This window comes from Amblyomma americanum, chromosome 8 (assembly GCF_052857255.1).
Source record: "Amblyomma americanum isolate KBUSLIRL-KWMA chromosome 8, ASM5285725v1, whole genome shotgun sequence".
NCBI lineage: Eukaryota > Metazoa > Arthropoda > Arachnida > Ixodida > Ixodidae > Amblyomma > Amblyomma americanum.
Window position 1 is genome coordinate 18345009 of NC_135504.1, and position 23066 is coordinate 18368074.

The following is a 23066-nucleotide window of genomic DNA, read 5'->3' on the forward strand; positions in this document are numbered from 1 at the left end:
AGCATGTAAAGTCACCCCTCGTGTTACATTCGCAGTCGCGTTACATTCGAGTAACTACGGTAACAAACCTCCATGTAGTGACTTCTTTGATATTACAAGCCTCCCCAATTCCCCAACACCTTGGTTACTCCATGTAAAGAAGGTGTTGCAGCGGTTGACTTTGGAATAACAAACTCGCCATGCAAACTATTCATTGGCTACTGCTGTGTTATTAAAAATTTGGCCGAATTACGCAAAAGTTTCATGAGATAAGACACGAACTATCATGAGAGGATTGTCTGCAATTGCAATGAGCGAACGCTGTTGACACAAGATGCCGTGCTTCAGTGTGATCCGCGCCTCTGTGCAATTACAGCTGTCTCCGCAGCCTTTGTATTTGTTGCGACACATCAAGTGGCACTACAACAGCCCATGTCGAAAAGCAGCACGAAACAACATGATGTAGCAAAGAATGCACAAGATGAGCAGTGCACGCCCATTGCTGCTGCTCGGTTGTGACCGCAAGTTACCGCAGTCATGCAACGGGAGCGGAGATGGCAGAGGGTACACCAGCAACGCGAGGTGAAGAGTCAGTTTTCGAGGGCAACAGTGGACGAGCAGACCAAGAGTTTTTTTTTTTATGAGCAACAAGCATGCAGAAAGATGTAGGTGCTTCTGACTACCCCATACTCTCCCTGCCCCACATGTAGAGGCATCGTGTTTTTGTCTATCTGCAACTTAGATGGTGGTGGGTCTTGCCACATTCATGTCGTCAGTGTGAGCAGGAAATGAGTGTCTACAACTTCAAGTAACCAGATTTACTGTCAATGTTTGCCACACCGTTTCAACTGCATTTATTTTTCATTCTGGCTTCCTTTCAGCACAGTCCTTTCAAGCTTTCTCGAGAAAACTGGCTGTAACGAAAATGTGCACATAACAAAAAAAAAACAGCGGAATTTACTCAATTCCATCATAACCAGCTTAACTGTACTCGATGCACCACCTTTACTGGTTTTTTTCTCTCGGAGACCAGTGCCACCTTCTTTCTGTGTTCAACTTTTTTTCATGCACCCACCACACATTTTGCCTGACTCAAACGCCTTTGAATAGTTGGCTTCTTCCTGCAACTTTTAAGCTCAGTGGTGAAGCCACTTAAAGAAGTGCCGTTTAATTGTCTTCAGTGTCCACTCGCCTTCAAGTGTTGGCCTCTGGATACTACACTTCGCGAACGCCACGATGCCATCATTTCGTGGTAAGCACATCGCTATGACCAGGTGGACTACAGCAGTTTCTTTTCAAAAATTTTTACTATATAAAAAAATGTCAGCTATGAAAAGTGAAAGGGGACCGCAGTTTCATTTTACTACATCAGAGTTTACTATAACGGGGTTCTACTGTATTAACATAATGACTTCTGCGATGTTATAAAGAGAATAACCACTCTCCAGAAACACAGCCACAATATATGTAGAGCGTCAAGTGCCAAGGTGCTTGCTGAAATCTTTTATCACTTGTTCCTTTCAGAACCTAAGCTCAAATATTTGTAAACCACCTGGTCAGCACATGTTCAGGAAATACAGAGGGTGAAAACTTGAAAAATGGGTCAACACTAACCTGCTATTCCAAGAGCAATCACTACCACGCACTTTCAGCTAGCATTACGCAGCAAAATGAGCAAGTGACTGGCAAAAGGAATCTCAAGGAAAAAAAAAGCTACTACAGACTTACCGTTGGAGGTGGAGCAGCCGGGGCTGGTGCAGCACGCTGGGTAGGAAATGTGTACGGCAGTGGGTGCTGTGGTGGAAAGCTAAGGATGACATCTGGTGAGGGCAAGAATGGGCTTGACACCTGAGCAGGAGGCGCCATAACTGGCGCTGGCTGGCTTGGTGGTGGCCTCACAGCAGGTGCTCGGGCTGGTGGAGGCACTGCAGAAATCAAGAGCCATCTCAGTATGTAAATGTAGATGTGCAAGGTTGGTATTCCCTTATATAATCAAAACCTATTCAAACGTCAATTATATGTGTTCCACTTGTTATGGTAACAACGTGGAAGCAAGCATGCTACATACAGTCTTGGACACAGTAACAGAGGATGCTTTGGTGATCAAACTCTTCTCAAATCTCACATCTAAAAAAATTACAGGTGGCAAAGATGATGTGCTGACAAAGGGTGTTGCTGCACTAGCATATAAATGGGAGAAACGTTACCACTTCCACATATCGCGTAAGACGAGTTAGAATATCAAAGCATGCTCCATATCATTTTGGGATTGCCATTTGATGCTTGAAGTGTTAACTTTTGTTTTCTGCATGCTACATAGTTCACCAGCAGTACTTTTCTGACTGGTTGACATGGACTTTTGAATGCTTTTTCTGGGGGTCTGGGTAGACACTATAAAGGCACCTTGCGAACGAAGTAGTGCACGTGGAAGCCTGTTAGACTACACGAGAAGCTTGCATGATTCAGGGAAATGCCCAGCGGACAGAGTGCCTTTTGGAGGTATGTCTGGCATAAGAACACATTTATCGCAGCGTTTTAGATCGCTTCGAAATGACATTGTGTACTTCGTCACATTCTTCTTCAAAACCCTCGCCAACTGTAAGCTAACAGCCACCTGCAAGGGTACTCTGTGAAACGAGAAATCTATTTCTGAAAAGTTGTTTTAATGGGCCGCGTTCCCGGTCCGTACTCCCAGCAGGGAATCACTCCCACGTACACTTAACACAGTGTTTTAAAAAATACATCACTTTCGAAATGACGCTTCATACTTTTCAGAATATTTTCTAGGATGAATTTTGTTGTTCTTCATGAAGACACACCATCATAGGGGCACTCTGAAATCAGAGAACAGCTTTTAAATAGGGGTGTGCGAATATTAAAATACGAATCGAATATGTTTGATATTCGATTCGCATTTCTATTCGAGAAATTGATATTCGAGAACTTCCGAATATTCGAGAATTCCCAAATACTCGCCAGCGGTCGTATAAAGCGCAAACTTTCATAAATTCGACCGTGGCAAAACCACGACCTCTGGACAAATTAGCCGATGATTGAGTTAAAATTTGATTCAAGGAAAACAATACAGAGGTCTTATTCCCTTCCTTCTCTGTCGTTTATCACACGGACCGATCGCATTCCGACGCCGCTAAGATTCACCTCGTGCGAAATTCTGCAAGTTGGCTTTCTCACATACCACACGTGCTGCGAACAAGATGGCCGACAGCCCGCTTCTAACAACTGCAACGCAAAATCGAACTTTTTTTAATCCTTCAATAATGCGTTACATATTTAATGCCCACATTGAAGAATGCGTCCTGTCGTCTTCATAACTCTCTGAATGACCTCTGGCAACCCGTTTTGTAAACTACGCTATGCGAGAAAGCCTACTTGCGGAATTTCGCGGAAACCTCCTGGTAGGTGGATTTATCATGGTCCGCCTGCTGTGCGTGCGCGCCGCACTTTACTTGCATTTTCATACACCCTTTTTTGCTGTTGTGGCATGGTAAAATTGGTTGTGCTGCTGATCAACAATGGTAACTGCAGCGCTGGGCCAATATACTGAGAACAGAGAAGAGAGGTTTCTCAAAATACACTGTATGTCTATGTTACAGCATTCTGTACCATACAAATAATGTGTGCACACACACCATAGGCGTTAATCTTATCTCAAACGGTTCAGCTTACATTTTCAGTACATTATTTCATACATCATTCACGTAATACATGTGGGACCATTCCATGAATACTATGCACGCAATACAAAAATAATTCTGTGCACAGTGACTGCACACAATTTAATGCATGCACGACGTACCTTACAATCGTAGATAAGTGCAAAAAATTTAGTATTCATGTAAACACGAGAAAGGAAACCACTATCATGCAACGGCCATCACTTTCCATGCTATATTATGCGACACCAACAGAAATCAGTTAATATACAGTTACATAATCCCCTCCCATGATGTGCCAACTCTTCTGCAAACCAAACCCGATGACTGCTTTATCAAAAGCAGCGACTAAATCAGAGTTCATGATCCACGGCACCGAAATGAGTGGCTCCTGAGAAATGAGTCATAGCCTCCTATATATTCCATGCCTGGGCAGCCGCTGAAAAGTGGCCGTTGAAGCAAAATCAAGGCTTTCAGCGCTCCTTGCGGGAAAAGTGTGAGGAGGACAGGCAAGAGTTTCACTATGTGACAATGGGCGCATGCTGCTGGTTTGCATGCACTTTCAATATCTCTACTGCGAGCGGCTGGTCTGCGATGCGAGCGCCTCATCACGGCCAGAGGCAAAACTAGCCACGCTGCGGTGAACCATGCGATGAAAGAGGTTTTAGATACTCACCAATGTGAGCACCTCAACGCGAAGAGTCTGATTCATTGCCGCACGCCTACTTTTACCAATCGCCGAGAAGCAGCACTTGCAGCCTTGACGAAAAATGCGACTGTCAGCACCCATTGACTTAGGCGTCGATGACTAGGCATTTTAAATATAAGAGGCTACAAACGAGTGCAGGTAGCAGTTTCTGTCGTATCCGTGTGGGTCCTGCTGCACTCTTCACAATTTCTACGGTCACAAGCAAACAAAATACCACCATATTTGTCGAAACACTGACATCACTAACACATGAAGGAACACGAAGCCGAAGTATCTGTGACCGGCACCGTAGAGCTGGCGACAGCGGCCGAGATAACGTGACTGACATATACCCTTGTCACACGGCCAGTTTCAATAACCATCGAGTTGAGGGCCTTCGAAATTCTCAATCACCATCTAACTGGAAGGAGTTGTGTCGCTGCTACACGGCAGATCTCAATGACCATTGAAATGGTTTTCGTGTCTTACGCCAAGCTTGTGTGGTGCCACAATCGCTACTTTGGGTTTTGCGCAAGTAGCAAAAATATTTTTTAAGTATATACTAAATGCTGAAATACACGCCCATGCGCATGTCATTTGAAACCCTTTTAGTGTCATGTACGTAACGGACGCCGCGCGTTGTTCCTAGAGCCATCTGCTGAAAGATGCAAACACTGCTGCAGCCACCCTAATGCAAGACAAGCCAAAACCAAGCCAGTAAAACTGCGTCGGAGCACTGCTTTGTCAGGGTTAACACCTGGGAAATCGCCTTTGTATCTAAAAAACAAAAGCTATATTTCTCCTGAAACTTCATGCGAGGGTAAAAATAGGCAAATCAAAGATGAATACAACAGTTTAGAACAAGATATTGCTTTCAGGGATAAGCGACAAAGCTGTTATCACTGTGAAGCAGGCGGGCAAGATGACGCCATGTTGTCAACGCTACATACGCAAGCAACGCAAAGACCTCAATGTAAAAATTAATGCGGCTAAAGCTTTCCTGATACAATTTTATAATTATTGTACAGACTGCTTGCATTTAATTTAGGAGAATAATGTTTGTTCATGCTTTTGTACCGTGAATGTATCGTGTACGAAAGTGCACTTGGCGCCGCTGCAAGCAACACTAGCAACCTTGGGCAGTGCTCAAAGGCCCTAGATATCTCGATGGACTTCTGTGCTGCTCCATTGACTCGATAGATTATTGACTCGATGGCCATAGAAACTGTCCGTGTAGCAGCGCTCGATCGCCTTTGAGTCGACAGGCTATCAGTTCGAGGGCCTTCGAAATGCGCCTGTGACAAGGGGTATTAAGTTCGCAAAACACTCACAGCATGTGTAGCGGTTGCAACGGCCGCGCAGGTCAAATTCAAAAGGAATAGAGAGAGAAATATCTTCTGTCCTTTCAGAACCTTCTTGCGGTTATATTTTGTTCTTTATTACAAACATTAGCACCAATTCCTCCTTCAGTTACATGCATAGCAGTAGGTGGACACACTACGGCTTCAGCGGAGGTTTCTTCGATTGGCCGGGACGGAAGTTGCTCACGCTTTCCTCCGCCTAGTTCCTCAGCGAGGCCCGAAATATCGCAAAAGTCCCAATTATAGGAGTCCGAAAAATCAGTCTTCTCCTGCAGTGGACAAGTTACGCTACATTTGAAATGAAATTATAAAGAGCAAAAAACAACAAAATATTTAAGAAATGAACTCCCCCTAATATTAAGCTGCCACTCGAACAATTCAATGCGCACTGCTTAGTCAACAATGTGTACCAGTTTAGGTGCATTACCAAGTGCCAAAATCATTCCATTCCTTAATTTATGAAAGAGGCGATTTTCATGAAAAAAAACTGGCAGACAATTACAGTAGTCTGTAATGCGGAATTTGAGCGCAGCTCTTCACACACCGTTACGCTGCTTCCAGGATCTTCCTGTAGCAGCCACCTTCCGGTTGTTCCCTCCACCGCGCCCGATGTGGTGCTTCTCTCTGCTACTACCTTGCAGGGCTGTCGGGTGGTATGTTGTGCCGCAGCTGTCTACAACTACAATGCGAAAGTCACTAACAGGAGCCTAAGAGCTGAGCTCTAAAAGCACTCACTTCTATCACAAGTGCCATCTCTAGCAATTAGGACTCTCTCAACATACTATATTAAAAAAAAACACCTTTTTACGAGACGAAAAAATTGACAACCAATTATGATAATCGGTAATGCAAAATGCGCAGCTCTTCACATGCCACATGTCACCGCTGGTAGGTAACGCATTACACTGCTAGCCACCCTCCGGTATGTTAACATGGCAGCCATGTTCCGGTTGTCCATTCCTCCACTCTCGGTGTGGCACGCAGCGTGTTATGTCGACAGCACTGATGACTACAACACGGCATTCACGAATGGGCGCCTAAGAGCTGCGCTTTAAAATTTCATAGCAGCTAGCCATTAATGGTGTTTACACTTGGGCACTGAGTGGCAGGCCCTTGTCAGGTGCTTACATAGCTTTTGCCTGCATCCCCCCTCCTTATGAATTGTCATACAAACAAAGACAAAGAAAAAAGAGGGAGCAAAATCTGCAGCTTGGTGGCTCACATTCTGGCAGAAAACCAGGTCACAAGCACAAGTTCAGAACAAGTTTCTGCACTAGTGTCTGGCCAATAGCCAAAATTCTGAAGGCACTTAAGTCTGCTTACAGGGAGGAATGTGTTTTGAGGAAAGGAAATGTTTCTGACTAAAGGAAAGGGTGCAGTAGCTCTCAGATCTGGACAACTTGGTGGACACCTCAACCCCTGATGAAGCATGCCTTCTCAGGAAATAAAATGATTTGAAGAAAGGAACCAATGCAGCAACTCTCAGATCTTGACATTTCATGGACACTTCAACTTCACGAAAGCATGTTTTGAGGAAAGGAAATGTTTTCGACAAAAGGAAAGGATGCAGTAGCTCTCAGATGTCTCCTACATTTTGCGGACACCTTTTCACCAACATATCCAATGGCTTGCATGGGACGACACCGTCACTATGATGGCAGGCCAGAGCCGGTGACGACAATTGAGTTACAGAAACATGCAGGTTCTCGTGTTTCTAGCCAGTGAGCATCTCATGGAACCTCATGGTCAAGCCGGCAGTGCACACACATCAAGTGCATACCTGCCAACCTGGCTAGATCAAAAACCAAAAGATTTTATATTCGCGCCAAAAAAAGCGAGCGGAGAGGGAATGTTCACCTTTTTTTTAATCAAATTTAGAAGTATAGGATCGCAAAAACTTGTTCAAATAGCACGCTCACATAATTTGTGTGCTTATTTTCTTCAAGGCTGCACATCTGAACACGACCTCAAAGTCCAAGTCAAAGTCATTTTATTCAGGCAGCAGTAATAGGTGCCTAGGAGGCAGACATAAAGGCAAATTAATGCCTGACTCAGTGTCGGCCCCCTTCCCCCCTTCCCAAACACATCACTCAACAGCAGGTACAGTCACATCGTTGAACAAAGTTTCGATCAACATAAAAGGAACACATTAATACAGCATAGCTAATACGCTACAGTGATTATAATGCACAGCATAAACTGTATATGTAGACCTGGCCCCTATCTAGCATCTCTCGCTTGCCAAAAAAAAAAGCTGACTCCAAACATAGCGCATAGCTTCCCCTCCCCCACGTTACGTAGTTTCCGACGGGATGGCATGATGGCATCTGGGCAGCTCAGAGCAATAAGCCAGCAAAAATACAATCGCGAAGAAAGCAGTGGGAGGCAAAGGAGATAACGGTCGCAATAAAATGGCGCCATCGCGAGCGACCCGGCTCACTAACGGCAGACTGAGCAGAAAACTTCTCTGCAGTATCGGATTCGGGCGTGCGCGCAACTGACCGTCTGGGAAAGCGACCGTCAAAGTGAGAGAGTTGGCTAAACGGCACACGGCACACAAGTCGTGCCCTGGTCAGTTGCACCTTTCGCAACCGCACTAGGCGATACAGCCACGCCAATCTTCCCAACCCTGCCTTGCGCGCAGCAATGTACGTGTTGGTGGTCTGGCGCAACAGAGTTTGCAAAACATGCAAGTAAAATTTTTAAAAAATACGGCTAGAAAGTTGGGGCTTCAAAAATTATGCGAGTAAATACGGTATCTTTTCCTGAGCTTTGATAGCTCCATGACATCAAGCACATGAGAATTTGCTGCTCACCGCACACAGATGGCCTAGCTAACCCTGACCATACACACAAGCAGCAGCAACAGTACAGCGAGCAACAGCAAGCACGATATCATGCATGAATTTCAACCAGACACAGCTACTCTGACTTTGCTTGATTTGGCTTTGATTGGCTGCTTAGCCGATGACGCTAGTGTGGGCAATGATGGTGATGCTGGCAATTACAGCGTGGTTGCTGATACTGTGGCGCTGGTTTCCGAAAAACCATTCTTGTGCGAGCAGAGACAACTTTTCGGGAAATATAAGGATGTGGTCATACAATCTGAAAGTTCAGTCAAATATCGGGAGTCTCCCAGGCGAATCGGGAGGGTTGGCAGGTATGCAAGTGTGAGAGTCAGAGAATTTCACTTGCTCCTGATGCCGAATACCTGAGTGTGAATGCATCATAAGAGTGAAAGATTACACATAAGAGATTACACAATAGACAATGATGTGTACTGAACTCTGCTCTAGATAGATTAATGAAGAACCTCATAACAGTTACAGCTTAATGCAACGTAGCATACAGCTGGAATCATCTAAAAAAAACGATACAAAGCACTCACTGTAATCATCAGGATAGGGTGGATGGGGTCCTTGAAAATGTGCCGCAGTCAAAATGGCTTGTTGCGGCTGACTAGGTCGTTGGGGTGGAGCCTGTGCATTCGGCAATTGAGGAGCAGCGACAGCAGCTTTGGTGTAGGAAGAAACCTGGTGAGAAAAGGCCTCTTTAAGTGAACTAAATCAGTTAAAGCAGGAAAGGCAAAAAAGACACCTACAGCAGGGGTTCTCAGCAAGAGATGCTGAAAAACCCTGTAATTCTTTGCATTCATCCCTCAAAAAATGAGTGGCTGGCTACATTGTGAAACCGCACGCTATGAGCAAGTACAGCATGATTAATTCCACAATAAAGTGGGTAAAAGAAAGTGTGTCTGGGGGGGTGGGGGGGTTGAGGCATGCATGGCTTTAGGTGCTTGGGGAACCCATTGTGCACATCAAAAAACCCAAGAGTTCCCAGAACTCAATTTTAGAATCCCGAACCTGCGGTAATGCTTCCCATAAAATCAGGCATTCCATGCATGTTTTCATTATGATTAGGTTTGGTTTATGGGGTTTAACGTCCCAAAGCGAGTGAGGCTATGAGGGATGCCACAGGGGAGGGCTCTGGATAATTTCGACCACCTGGGATTCCTTAACGTGCACTGACATCACACAGTACAGGGGCCTCTAAAATTTTGCCTCCATCGAAATTCGACCACCGCAGCTGGGAATGAACCCGCATCATTCGGGTCAGCAGCCGAGCACCATAACCGCTAAGCCACCACGGCAGCTAAGTATTACAATTAGGGGTGGGACTTTTGATGATGGTAGGTTTTAATAGCGCAAGGGCATCTCAGGCCAAAAAGGGCCAAACACAAAGGTGAACAGTCAACTCACGTTAAAAAGATGTGATGGGTGTGAAGTTTCATGAAGTAATAAAACAGTAGTGCGTAAGGCCTAAAAAATTATTCACAGTGTATAATGACCTCTGCAGAATTTAAAGGGAGACTTGTACCTATATGCTTTAAAAGGCTAGAATGTTTCCTGGGCAAAGCTCCAGATGTGTCGCATTAAAAAGAAAGCTCAGCCGTCATCTCAAGAGAAATGGGCTGAGGCCACCATCGGTATGAAATTTCATGTAAAAAGCCTACTTCTGATAAAAATTGAAGTAGTCTTTTCAAGGGAAACATTGGGCTGTCAACGAGGGAGATGCATGAGTGTGCAGGTATTTGATTCGTGTAGAACTCAGGGAAATGACATCTCCTTTCTGGTTCAAGTCTCCAACATACTATAGTAAGACATGGATAGGGGTTGGACTTATCAGTTTGGACCAAAATACACCGGTACGTAAAATTCATTTTTTGACACATAGTTTTAACCGGAAGAGGTCAGTATTTCTGGCATGCATGCCAAAACGAACTGGCTATTCAGTACCAGTTACAGTGGATCACGCAGAAACTTAAGTGCTGGAATTGGGAACACAGAAAATTTTACTTGTGGAATTTAGTACCATAGTTGTGAGTTAACTCAGGCACCTTTGCAGATACTGGAGGCTTCACCACCTTAATGCTATCTGGTAGCTTAGCGTCGCCTGCTCATGCTTACCACCGGCTTAGGGCTATCACTTCGCTAAGTAGGTTTTTGCACTTCATGTAAAGACACTGACAACCTCTGGAACTGTAACAGGGAAAACCAAATATAAACAGCGCAAAAGTGCCAAGTTCTGGCCCACACGACTGTTAAGGAGCAGTTGCATTGCTGCCTCACTATGTGAACCAAATGGTACACAGTCATCTCATTTAACAGAGAGTGCACCCAGACTATGGAAACCAAGTTTTTAGAATTGAACATGCACCAAGGTTTTGTCTCAGTGCCCGATCATTTAACTTCGGCATTTTTATTTTTATTAAACTGTGCAACTTCCTTCTGCAAAGATAGCTCTTAATACGACTGTTTATGTGGTAAAAACTGCTGTATGAGCTCTTGGTTTTTAAGACAAAAGGCCGAGAATAATGCATGTCACTTTTTACCGCACCTGAATATTATTTCACGAATAAAAACCAAAAATTCATACATGGAAAGAAATATTCGACAAGAAAACAATGAAAGTGGCCTTTTGAAGTAAACACTAAAAAAGTTCACTGAATTTTTGAAAAATAAAAACAGAAAAGTCCAACCTCTAGTTATGATTTATAAGGTCTTCAGTGTTGTTTGCATGGTTTGCAATGTCATAAGACTGTTTAACACTATACGTTCAGCAAAACTGAACCCTTCCACAGACTTATATGAAATAGAAAGCTTGGCATCCAAGTATTATATCTCACAGCAGTTGAGTTATAAACCACACAAAACATTTTCAAAATGAATTTTCACATCAGTGAATGCGCTCGTATTTATGTACCCAATGTTGGGTACAGTGATAAGTGGGCATGATAAGTGGGCGGAACAATGGCAAAGTTGAGCACGTCTCTGCACGAATGCAAGTCTACCTATTTTTTAATCTAAAAATCCAAAGTGGATTGAGGGGGGGTCGACTTACTATCATAACCTAAGCATGGCAACACCCAAGCAACCACAGATATCCGTCGGAGGTCCGAACGTCCTGTGATGAGATTGGACGTCCGTTGGACGTACAAACAGAATCCAGTTTCGGATATACTTATCCGTACGTTCATCGGACGTACGAACAGTGTCTGGTTTTGCATATCTGCATGAAAGACAAAGCGTACGTCTAAGGTATGTAGGGCTGAGTATTTTCCCAGGACATGAGGTATGGACGTTTTTTTATTTTTCGCACCTTTCGTGTATATATTTTGTATTCTTTTTATCGAGAAAGACTTATCCCGGGAATAAATTTTGTGATTTTTATGGGCAAGTAGGCTCGAAATCGCATTAATTCAAACTGCATATCTGTTTCCATAAATTTTTTTTCATCAGCTACAGGGTTTGATGCGAATACGTTTGTAAATTGGACCAATTCCACAATCCTTCCTGTAGTGCAAGAGCCGCCAATGACCCAAAATAATTTAAGGGTGGAAGCAGGTGTTGCTCAATTTTGAAGGATCTCAGTTACTAATTATAGGTTTATAATACCTCTACAAATTATCGAAATTGTACAACATCATGTCCACTTTGTTCATTAAACTTGCAATTGAGAGCATTTGGAACTTCAAAACTCCCGCCGAATACTCCTGTCATCATCATGTATGTCAGTTTGCAGTCAGCTCAATCCAATCCAACAGTCAACATTGCGGCGCCGTTGTCATTTTGTTTGGAAGTGTGGTGCTGCTTTAGATCTTTGTTATTACCAAAGTGTGGTTATGTTTGGTCTGCGGACAAAAGTGGTGTGGCACTTGAGCAATTCGAAAGACGCAGGAAGTGCCTGAAGCTTTTTTGGAACGCTGGAATGCCGTATTGCACCGACTTTGGATGAAAAAAGGCTTAGTGTGAATGCCATAGGTGGTTGCCTATGAAGGTGAGTAGTACACTGCTTGAAAATTATTTTTTGGCAATGCAGCAGGATCATATAGCATACAGCATTCGTTCGTAAGAGACGGGTTGAAAGCACGAGGCGATGGCTTCTTTGTTAGCCGCGAACACCACCTATTCTTTCCGCACAAAATGTGTGATATACTGTGCCAGTTCACTTTCTACCATCGCCATAGATAATCTGATTTAGGTGCACTTTTTGCTCAAAATCTTTTCATCATAGTCAGTTTCACAGTTTTTTATACCTCATTCATCTACTACTTATGTCATGCTTTATGTGTTGAAAAATGAGTGCTATTTCACTATTTCCTGTGTGACCTGCTTTTCCACGGCGACGTGAAGATAACATTGTTGGCACTGGCTGTGCCCAGAGACTTGTTGAATACATAAATACATTTGTACTCCTGTCACATTGGATTTGAAACAATTGACATTCAGTACATGAAGTGCCATTCAGCTTCCTTTGGTAAAAGAGTGTCTGGTAAAACGGTGTCATTGTCTAGTGATAGCAGTATCAGTAAGAAAACATGCATGATATATAAGGTATACTACACATCTAAATTTTATTGCCAGTATACTTATTCTTTCTACATTCATTTAAAGGCTATAAATTTTTATGTACAATGCTTGCTTGAGACTTGATTGGTAGTAGGAGTGCTCTGTAAACAATTCTGTTAATTGGTTGATGTTTCATTAGGCTACTGCATTTTTGCACGGGTCTGACAAGACTGATGTTTTTTGCTTTGTCTTTTCAGAAAATCTGTGGGTGGGGAGATTATGGATGTGCTTTCCAAGCTCATCATACCTGAAGTCAGATATTTTGCGAATATAAGCCATTCCTCTGCTTATGTACATCAACGGCAATAAAATATACCTGATGTACTTTAAACTGTTTTCCATTTTATTTCCTCACTGGAGTGAAGAAAGCATGAATGCACCATATAAGCAAATATCCGAGAAAGATCCGGCAGCGGACGCCTGACGGTGAGACAAACGTATACCTTTGGACTACCATCGGATGGCCGACGGACGTCCACCGGCTGTTTGCGGATGTTCAGCAGACGTCCGGAACATCCGAAACGGACCTCTGTTGGCTGTCCAGTGGATATCTGTGGTTGCTTGGGCATAGGCAAGACCAAATAGATATCAGGGATGCTACAGCGTGTTTGCAATTCTCCACGCTTGATTAGAAGGATTTTTCTTTTTAGATTTAACTGTGCACTCAGTGCTAATGGGAGTGCCGATAGTTGATGGAATACGCCTGGAAATGCCTTCACTTTCACTTGAAAATAGGCATTGTGCCATAATTTTGTACGGTTTAAAGTTTTTATTATCGTTTCTTATTTTTATATTCCTTGTTTTTCAACTTGCTCCATTTTTTTGCTCTAGAAGTTCACACTCGAACATCTAAAAGTAAAATAGTTTTTTTTGTATGAAAGAGAATTTATAGACCTATATTTTGGTATATGTCATACTAGGGTTTTGACAACAGTTTTTAATAAATGTATTTTTTCAAGGCCCCTGAGAATGGCCTGTTCATGTCTTGAAAGAGTTAAGCTAAGCAGTTTGGGACCATAGCTGGATTTCCCAAAGACCCAATGTAAAAAAAAGCCTTCCTTGCAACTTAAATTCAGCGAAGTCTAATGCAACCTTGCATTCCTCTGCCAGTGCTCCACAACTCCAAGTGGTTGATTAGGTGGAGTCATTGTGCCGAAGTGAGTGTAAGGAATGGCAATGCAACAGACAGCCACGACATTAAAAAAAAGACTGACAGCATAATTACGAATGCCCTTCCATCTGATACCACGTGACATGTAATTAGTCACATTGTTCTCTTGAAATCCTGAACAAAGAATGTATAGTTGTCCACAAAACATTTTCAGAACGCAAAAATGCCAACAAATCTTAATTGCTCGGCATTCTAAGCATGCAGCCATGAACTGAACAGTGTGCTTTGCTCTCTCCAGCGCAACCTGTACAATGTTTCCCCCATGGCTGACAGCACACAGGCTGCAATGATATGTTTTTCTTGATTTCGGTGTGCACATGTAGAAATGTTCTGAGTGCCAAAACAGAAAATGCCACCAAACAGCTAAAGCTCTGACAACTAAAAGGTTGACTGCAATTGCTACGTCGGGTTTAAAATATTTTTCTTTCAGGCTGCTCAATAAATAGATTGCATGTTAAAGCCATCTGATCAAAAGTTTTGTCTAATTCCTAGTTTACAAACAGTGCTTATATACTCTTATATGACCTTACATTTTGGTCATTAAACAGATTTCATAAGCTCAGCAGGCTTTGCATCAGGTTCATCTTGAAGGGAGTCAACTGAGCTTGACTCAAAGCACATGTTTCTTGGCATATTGAATTCAGACATGAAAAGTAAAAAAAATTGAAAAAACAGCTTCAAGAACTTGAAAAAGGCACGCAAACCTCTACGTCAGGAGCAATGAGCTACAGAATACCATTTCGGTTCACAAATCATTGGCATCAGCAAACAAGACAAACGATTCAGTAAAAACCCAAGGAATGCAGAAAGTGAACATAAAAAAGAACAGGTGGCAGCAATAATAATGTGCCCACAATATTTTGGCTGCCTGTTAAAAACTGTTCCTTTCTGTGAACTTAGTTGCAGCAGAGTAAGAAGCAACAACAAAAAAATTCTGCCCATTTTCTACCTACTAAGACCATACCTCTGAAAGTGGCTGATGACGCAGTGAAGAGTAGCGCCTTGGCTTTCCTGCCACTTCAGTACCTCCAATCAGACCTCCTCTTGGGGCTACCGTAGCTGCAGAGTTCCTGGTCAAGCCTGCTGCACCACCTTAAACGTGGCATTAAAACCTGATAAGAACACAACTTTGCAAGTTGTGCAAAAGAGTGCTGCACTGACAAGGTTTATAACAATCAAGAAAACATATGTACGTAATGACACCATCAGCAGCTCCAGGAGTTTTCCGAGGTTAACATATTCTTATGAAACTTATACTACAGGTTTTCCCCTCCTGTTCCTGATTACTTCTACCACGTTTGGCAACCATGCAACATTTCTTGCCAGCACAGATATATTTTGAAGTCTGCCATTTCCATGGCCTCAGTTAAGAGATATTTATGGGCAACACTGCATTTTTACATCACAAACATTCCCTGCACGTTAATGCCCGCTCCCTGTTTCACTAACAATATTTCAAGGCTTCTGTAAGATCGTATCGGGCTATTTATGAAGGGAAGCATCATTTTCAGTGTCTACTTCAGCAATTCAATGTGCATAAGAGTATTTTTCTAATAATGTCTCTGACGTCATCACTGTGTCACGCCGAGCATTGTCTCTGGCCACAGACCACGTTTCGGTTTCCCGTTTTAAAATCGTTCCTCTCTGTATATTAAAAAACGATTTGTTGTGGCAGAGGGAGGGGACTATCCACTCAATATATTCAAAAACTTCGGATGTTGCCCCTTAATATCGCTTGAACTACCAATAAAGCTGAGCACAAAAAAAAAAACTGCTGTGCTTTCTGCTTTTATAGGTAAAAAATGATCCTAGTTGTCAAAATTAGCAATTCAATTTCAAATTCTTCAGTTAGACAAACCCTGCTCAACAGAATAGACGAATATGAATAATAAATATACAGCAGAACCCCGCTATAGTAAACTCAGTTACAGAAAAAAACTTACAGTACAGTGAAGCGGTGGTCCCATTTCGCGTTCCATATATGACTGCACATTTTTTTCGGTCATAGTAAAGATTTTTTTTCAAAGAAACAACTATAGTAAAGAGCTTCTGGCCGTGGCGATGTATTTCACGCGGAATGATGACGTCGTGGCACGAGCGAAGTCTAGGATCGTGAGGTCTATAGAGCTCCTTCATGTTTGCAAACAAACGAGGTGGCGCTGCAGTCACTAACGGGCTTGTGGTAGGCAAAAGTTAGGGAGTGGCATTGCGGAGAGGTGTTGAGTGCAGGTTTTCAAGGCTTGTAGGCACGTTTTCAGTTTCTGTGAATCACAGCAATGGTTGATGCTTTTAACATAGTAATTTTTCGAAGTACACAGCTCGCGTTTGTCACGTGTGGCGTATTCAAAGAAATAGTTCGTCACCGTGTATTGTACATATGGTTAGTAGTAAACAGAAAGCGTTTCAGCCATTGATTTCTAGGCTAGGGATTGAATAAAATATGTTGTTGACACTCTGCACTTGCCACAATGATTTTACCTCCGGACAGTAGTGAGGGGAAGCGATTCTTTCGGTGCAGCCAACATGCGCTCACCGTCTGCTGACACACCTGTCGCGCCATGCGAAAAGTGGGGACGACGTTGTGTCCCCAATCTCCTGTCTTGCGTAAGCGCTGTTTTTAGCCGCAAGATCACGCGGCCAGCCAGGTCGACTTCTCCCCTTGTTAAACTGGTCGATTTGGTGAAAATTTTTTATTTGTGGAAGTGTTTTCTTTGCTAGCTCTGAAGTTTTCTGTTTCATGGCAAAAAATTATAGCAAAATATTCAGTAGAATGTTATAAACTACGCTTTTTAGATGTGTGGTCATCAAAAAATGTCAGGTTAATTTCATTGAGGCTTTCTTTGAGTTCAGTGTCGCATTTCTTTGACCAAAGTGCAAGCGAAGAGGCCAAAAACGAGGAAATAAACTTTAAGGTTCATGTTCTGACCTTTCATATTTGCTGCGATTGGCATCACTCACACCTTCGTAATTTTGTAACGTATGAAAATAGAGTGATCGTATTGCAAACGATTGCTAAGACATTGAGGATTGTAATAAATCTCTCTAATTTTTTTCCTATACGTGCGGTACTATGCTAGCTATTTTTTTAAGAAATGTTTTCATGTAACATGACATGCATAAGTACATGATCATCTAAAGAAAGAACTAACAGCATCATCATATAGAACAGGGCTTTGTGAACATGCTGGCATAAAAAAAATTTGCACACTTTCTACTCAATTATTTAAGATCTTGGGGTGACTTGACGAGGGTGTTAATTATAATTACCCAAGGACTGCACCAGGTATAGCTAAAAATAAAAGGCATTACCGAAACTAGCGTAGCAATTTCATATTTGCACCAAATTTAGTCTCATAACGCGTGCATAAATAACGAAAATACTTTTCATGCCGCGCCCCCTCTCAATCTCGACACGTCTGTTAGTAGCACGCCTGCATCTGCTTCTTTCCAAACAAGCTTCGCGGTCATGAACTGCATCATGAAACATGACACATGCATGATGCAATGAAAAAGCATGTGGCTTTTAGCACACTTAAGGTACGCTATTCTAAGCAAGCCACCGTGACCGCGCATGAACTTACCAGACTTCTTTCTGCTCGAGTCAAATAATTACGTCTGTCATATTAAGAAACACTTACTATTAAATATCAAATGCCATAAAACGTGCCATTAAAACATGCTGTGCTATTAACAAAAGAACGCATTCCTTGGGGGCGAGTAAACCTGCCGGCGGGGGCCCCATGAACACCGGCTCAAGGTGATAAATGCGTGCGCAGCTACATACGTGCTTTTTTTCCTTGCACAGTTATAAGCGTACTATGCTGATGTTCAGGTGAATGAACGCTGTAACTTACATGCTATTAAGTACATTGAGTGGCAGTGCCGATCGAATCCCAGACTTCGGGCTTTAGTACCTCGGCCCATTACCCGTTAGCCAGTTTACTAATGCGGTTTTTATCGCGAGAAGTCTATCGGAGCTAATTTGAAATTTTCTTTTATGCTACTACGTGGATCGAACAGTGATGTAGCTATCAATGCATGCTGCTTCTGCAGTGCTCAGGCATGATGCAGCCGCCGGTAGCTGCGTCAGCTGCGGTAGGCACGGGCAGGCGGAACCTGTTTTGCCTACCATGCGAAAGTCGCGGCTGACATCAGCGCCACCGCATCTTCGTGACGTCTCGATGTGAAGGAGGGCTATAGGTAACCAAAATACAATATAACTGCGCTCTTTGAGGTGGCTTCACCATTGAGCTGAAAACTCGTGAGAAGAAGCCAACTTTTCTAAAACCTTGGGGACGTGAGGCAAAGCGCGCGGCGCACATGGAAGTAAAGCTGGCTAAGAACGTAGAAAGAAGGCGACGCGAGTCGCTAAGAAAGGTAAGCCAGTAAAAGTTCAGGGAAGTCTAGAAAAGGGCGTGCATTCGTAGCACGGTAGCGCCAAGCACAGGGAAGCGGTGGCACTGTGTAGGCGGTTTTGCCGCGCTTCAATGTGTCGCGCGGGTTTCTTTACTATCTCTTAAATGACACTGAGGCCACGGAGGACGATGCCTTGATCATGCAAAGCTTTGGAATCAAACTGGAATTATATCTGTAGCCACCCTGTATTCGTGCAAATGCAGTACTTTCACAACAAGCAAACAAAGTAGAAAATGGGATAACATACGATAACTGAAAATAAATAATTACCGCATAAAGGGACAATAAGAGCAAGACGTAAGGTATTCCTAAGTGTTTCTTTTATAAACTTCGTGCTTAGTAAGTAGCCAGAGAGCATAGTCAGAGCCACGGCTTGACCAAAAATTGATATAATAAAGACCCCGACATAGTAAAGATTTTTGCTGACCCGAGCTACTTTGCTATACAGGGGTTCTACTGTACAATGTATGGTAACTAGTACATGCAGTTCTAGCTTCCCACAGGGGACACAGGACAAATTGAAGTTGGCCAGTGTCGACAGAGTACCGCAATCTAATGAAAAAGGGGCTACTTGCTCCGAAAACGGAGCTTTTATAAGCTAGAAAAGAAAAAAAAGAATAACAGAGGCACCACCACCACTACCTATTTTCACAACCAAACAGCAGTGAAGAAAAGCCCAGTTTTCCTACGGTCATCTCCAAGGCAAGGCTACACCTTCATTCACTTTCAAACGGCCGGTGATTATAGCGTCCTTCTAAGTCTAGTTTTAATCTGCTCAAATCCTAAGTCTTTAGCTACCAAACATATATCAACATAGCCAAAAAGAGCAAAACACCAGATTTTCACTACAAACCAAAAATGCACACAGCTGTCTGTCTTTAAATTGCATAGTGTTTGGTAACGTTTATCTCAAGTAAGAAACTTGTTCAACCTTTTTGCTATGGGTCACCCTTCAAATATACATGCATTCAGCAAAAAATGTCATCAGTTTAGATTCAAGAACTTGTTGACTACACCTTCTGGGTAACTTCACACAACAAAGACAAACAGGCATGCTCCTCACCCCCATCCGGAAGCTCAACTTTCGGAGCAGTTTTCTCGTGCAATTTTGCATTGCTCCTGCTTCGTTCTTGTTCCATAAGCATATGTCGTGCAGCCCGAGATCTGCCAACAGAAGGTGGACGGTGGGAAGATTCAGCAGTCTTCAATGGCGACTGTGGCGCAGGCTTGCTGGCATGACGATCTGAAGACTTGTTTTCCTTTACTTCATCTTCATGCTGTTTCGATGAAGTATCTGTCAGCCTCCCGGGTGGCTGAGGAGGGCGCTTTCCCCAACCACGGCAGGCCGTTCCCGAGCTCTTGGCTACGTGTTCCCATTCTCTGTGCTGAGGACTGTGGTTGTCTCGTGTTCCACGGTCAGGGCGGTTGAAAGACGCAGGTTTGGTCGGCACCTTGACCACTGCCTGGTCATGATGTAGAGTGGTTGAACTCTCAGACACTGAACGCTTGACGTTTAATTCAGGAAAATCTTTGACATGGAAAGGAGGGTTCCCATCCTGGCCACCACCTCTTGGTCTGCGGCCACCACGCATGCCTCTACCACGTCCTGAGCCTGACCGTGGGGTATAAGCCTCTTCATCCTCCCAGTTTCGTTGATACTTGTTGGGGCCACGGCCATAACGTTCGCGTCTCCGACCTCGAGGAGGCATAGGTTCGGTTCGAATATCATAACCATAGGTGCTCACTAGTTCCTCACTTGTTTTAGGTCCTTGTTCTTCTTCATGGTACTTGTCGTGTACCCAAACACTGTCATCACGCCATAGTTTCTTCTGCCATCGTGAGCCCCTACCAGAGAAAAGAAAGGCACTTAATCTTCTACACAATGCCCACCAGTAGTTCTGTGAGAAATGTACAACAGAGCATTCCCTACAGCAAAACTCTCACATCCCGAGTTGGTTTACCACACACTTAAGCTGCACTCCCCTTCAATATTACTACTTTCACGCAACATTTTGAAACATGAAGCACCCAATCGCTCATTGAGGATAAATGCCAAATTCCAAGTATTTTAAGCCTGTCAACATGTGCACCCAACTACCAGTTTTGTAGTTTTCTTGCATTATAGAGGCTAAAAAAACGGGGTACCTTCTACTAAAAGAAAGTACAATAAAACCTCATAATTCCAAGTCATTGGAGCCATGAAAAATATTTGAATTAGAATAGCACAAATATAAAATAGAACTCAGGCAAAAAATTTTGTTGCAGGAGCGAGATACCTTCAATCAGACCTCTAACCAAGGCACATCACACAAAGAAACGGCACAGGTCAGTATTCACGCAGTGAATCCATCGTGGGCATACAGCAAGAATGGTCGCGTCATGGGACATACACTGACACTGCTTTGATGCCAGCACTCTTACTAGACACTGCCTTGACCACAGCCAGGCTGGAGAGAAGCGATGAGCGAGTGCATCGCTCCTCCAGTCCGGTCATGCCTTGACAAAGCAGAGAGCATATGACACTGAAAGTGGTATCCCCTCCATGACTGCAGTGAAGCACGTCTTTTCTTTTGCAAGGATGTGCACCTCAGCAGTCTGCAAACCAGATCATGGGCCGGTTTTTGTGCTCGGAATACTTGATCTGGGGCACTTCACCTATTGCACATCTGCATCACTATGTGGCACCCCCTTGCGGCTCTTAAGAACCATCGCTTCACCAAGTTTGCGACCAATACGGGATCGGGCATTCCCAGAGAACACACAAGATATTCAAATTAAGTGGCCTAATGGAGGCCACCGGTTTGAATTATCAGAATTTATGGGATTGTACAAATTTCTCAAATTATCCTAGATTTCAAACCAACTAAGCTCTAATTATAGAGGTTTTATTGTAAATCTGATGCGACTGCATCAGCAGCAAGCGATAAGCCTCCATGTGCAATTAGGCCAGCTGTGGCTGCAGCTGCACCGGCTTACACTAGCTTGGAGCAGATGGTATAGTCCTTGCAAAGATATCACAATAAGGGATTGCAGCTTTGTGACATACAAGAGCACATGAATGTCCTACTTTATGCTCGAGCGGAAATATGCAAAATTAACACTCAAAAGGCACTGAACCACCTAAACTAGTTAAGGATGACATAAGTACTTCCAACACTTCAATTCAGCCTGGAAAAAATTCTAATGTACCACATGCCAATAACACAATTATACAAGATGAGATAGCTGTGCCAAAGCTAACTGGAATACAATACTCACCTGGCATCTTCATTTTTTTCTTCTGGGATTTCAGGCTTATCCTCATCACCTGCTAGCCTGTCATCATGCTGGTAAAATTCCCCTTTTTTGGGGATGTATTGAGGGTTACGCTTGTCTTCATCGCAGTCCAACACTTTGACCTGGAGGCCAGAAGGATCGGAAGTTTCCTGAAAAGAATCAAGTGTATACAATGCACAACAGTAATCAAAAAAACTTCAAGAATCAGATAAATGAAAATGGCATCAAAGGGCAACTTCCCCACTTTTTGAGAATACAGCGATATTTAAGAATTCAAATATATACAGGCTGCAGGTAAAGCATGCCAAGTTTCTTAGAGTTAGCATCTGAAAACTAGGATTGTGCGAATATTCGAAATTTCGAATACAAATCGAATGTTTGACATTCGATTCGTATTCGAAAACTGATATTCATGAATTTCCGAATATTCGAAAATTCCCGAATGCTCGCCAGCGATCGTATACTGCGCACACTTTCATAAATTCGACCGTAGCAAAACCACAATATCTCGGCAAATTAGCCGATAATCGAGTTAAAAATTCCAGGAAAACAATACAGAGGTCCTATCCGCTTCTTCTCCGCCGTTTATCATGCGGACCGACCGCATCCCGACGCCGCAAGGCTTCACCTCGTGATAATTTCCCCAAGTGGGCTTTCCCACATTTCGCCCGTGCTGCGAACAAGTCGGCAGACGGCCCGCTTCGAATAATCGCAACGCGAAATCGCTTTCGATTTTTTTTATCCTTCGGTAATAAGTTACATATTTAATTCCCAGATCCGAAAAATGCGTCCTGTCACCTTCATAACTCTCCGAGCGTGACTTCTGCCATCCCATTTTGTAAACTACGCTATGCGAGAAAGCCTACTTGCGGAATGCCGCGGGAGCCTCCTGAAGGGGCGCGTCGAGTAGTCACAATAGGGCAAGCGATCCTGTCAAAATCTCGCCTATTGCATGGTGCATTGTAACCCGCACACCTCTTTAGCGGGCGTAATGGCATTCGTGGCAACAAATGGAAGGCCCCTGTAGCTAGGGCAAAAAAATAGCCTGGCTGCGTAGTTTCGGTTTCTGAGCTTCCCCGCTGCAACTTCAAA

At 43.4% G+C, this 23066-nt stretch overlaps 1 protein-coding gene across 1 annotated transcript in view; it reads right to left on the minus strand.

Moving 5' to 3' along the window:
- Positions 1–263: 263 nt before the first annotated feature.
- Positions 264–23066, minus strand: part of LOC144102189 (uncharacterized) — a 30390-nt gene continuing 7587 nt past the window's right edge. Inside the window, exons 3-8 of the mRNA XM_077635501.1 lie at positions 21957–22123; positions 19762–20543; positions 15247–15374; positions 9091–9235; positions 1708–1904; positions 264–278 (exon numbers count right to left, since the gene is read on the minus strand). Coding sequence (XP_077491627.1) covers positions 264–278; positions 1708–1904; positions 9091–9235; positions 15247–15374; positions 19762–20543; positions 21957–22123 — 1434 coding nt within the window. The remainder of the gene's footprint in view (positions 279–1707; positions 1905–9090; positions 9236–15246; positions 15375–19761; positions 20544–21956; positions 22124–23066) is intronic.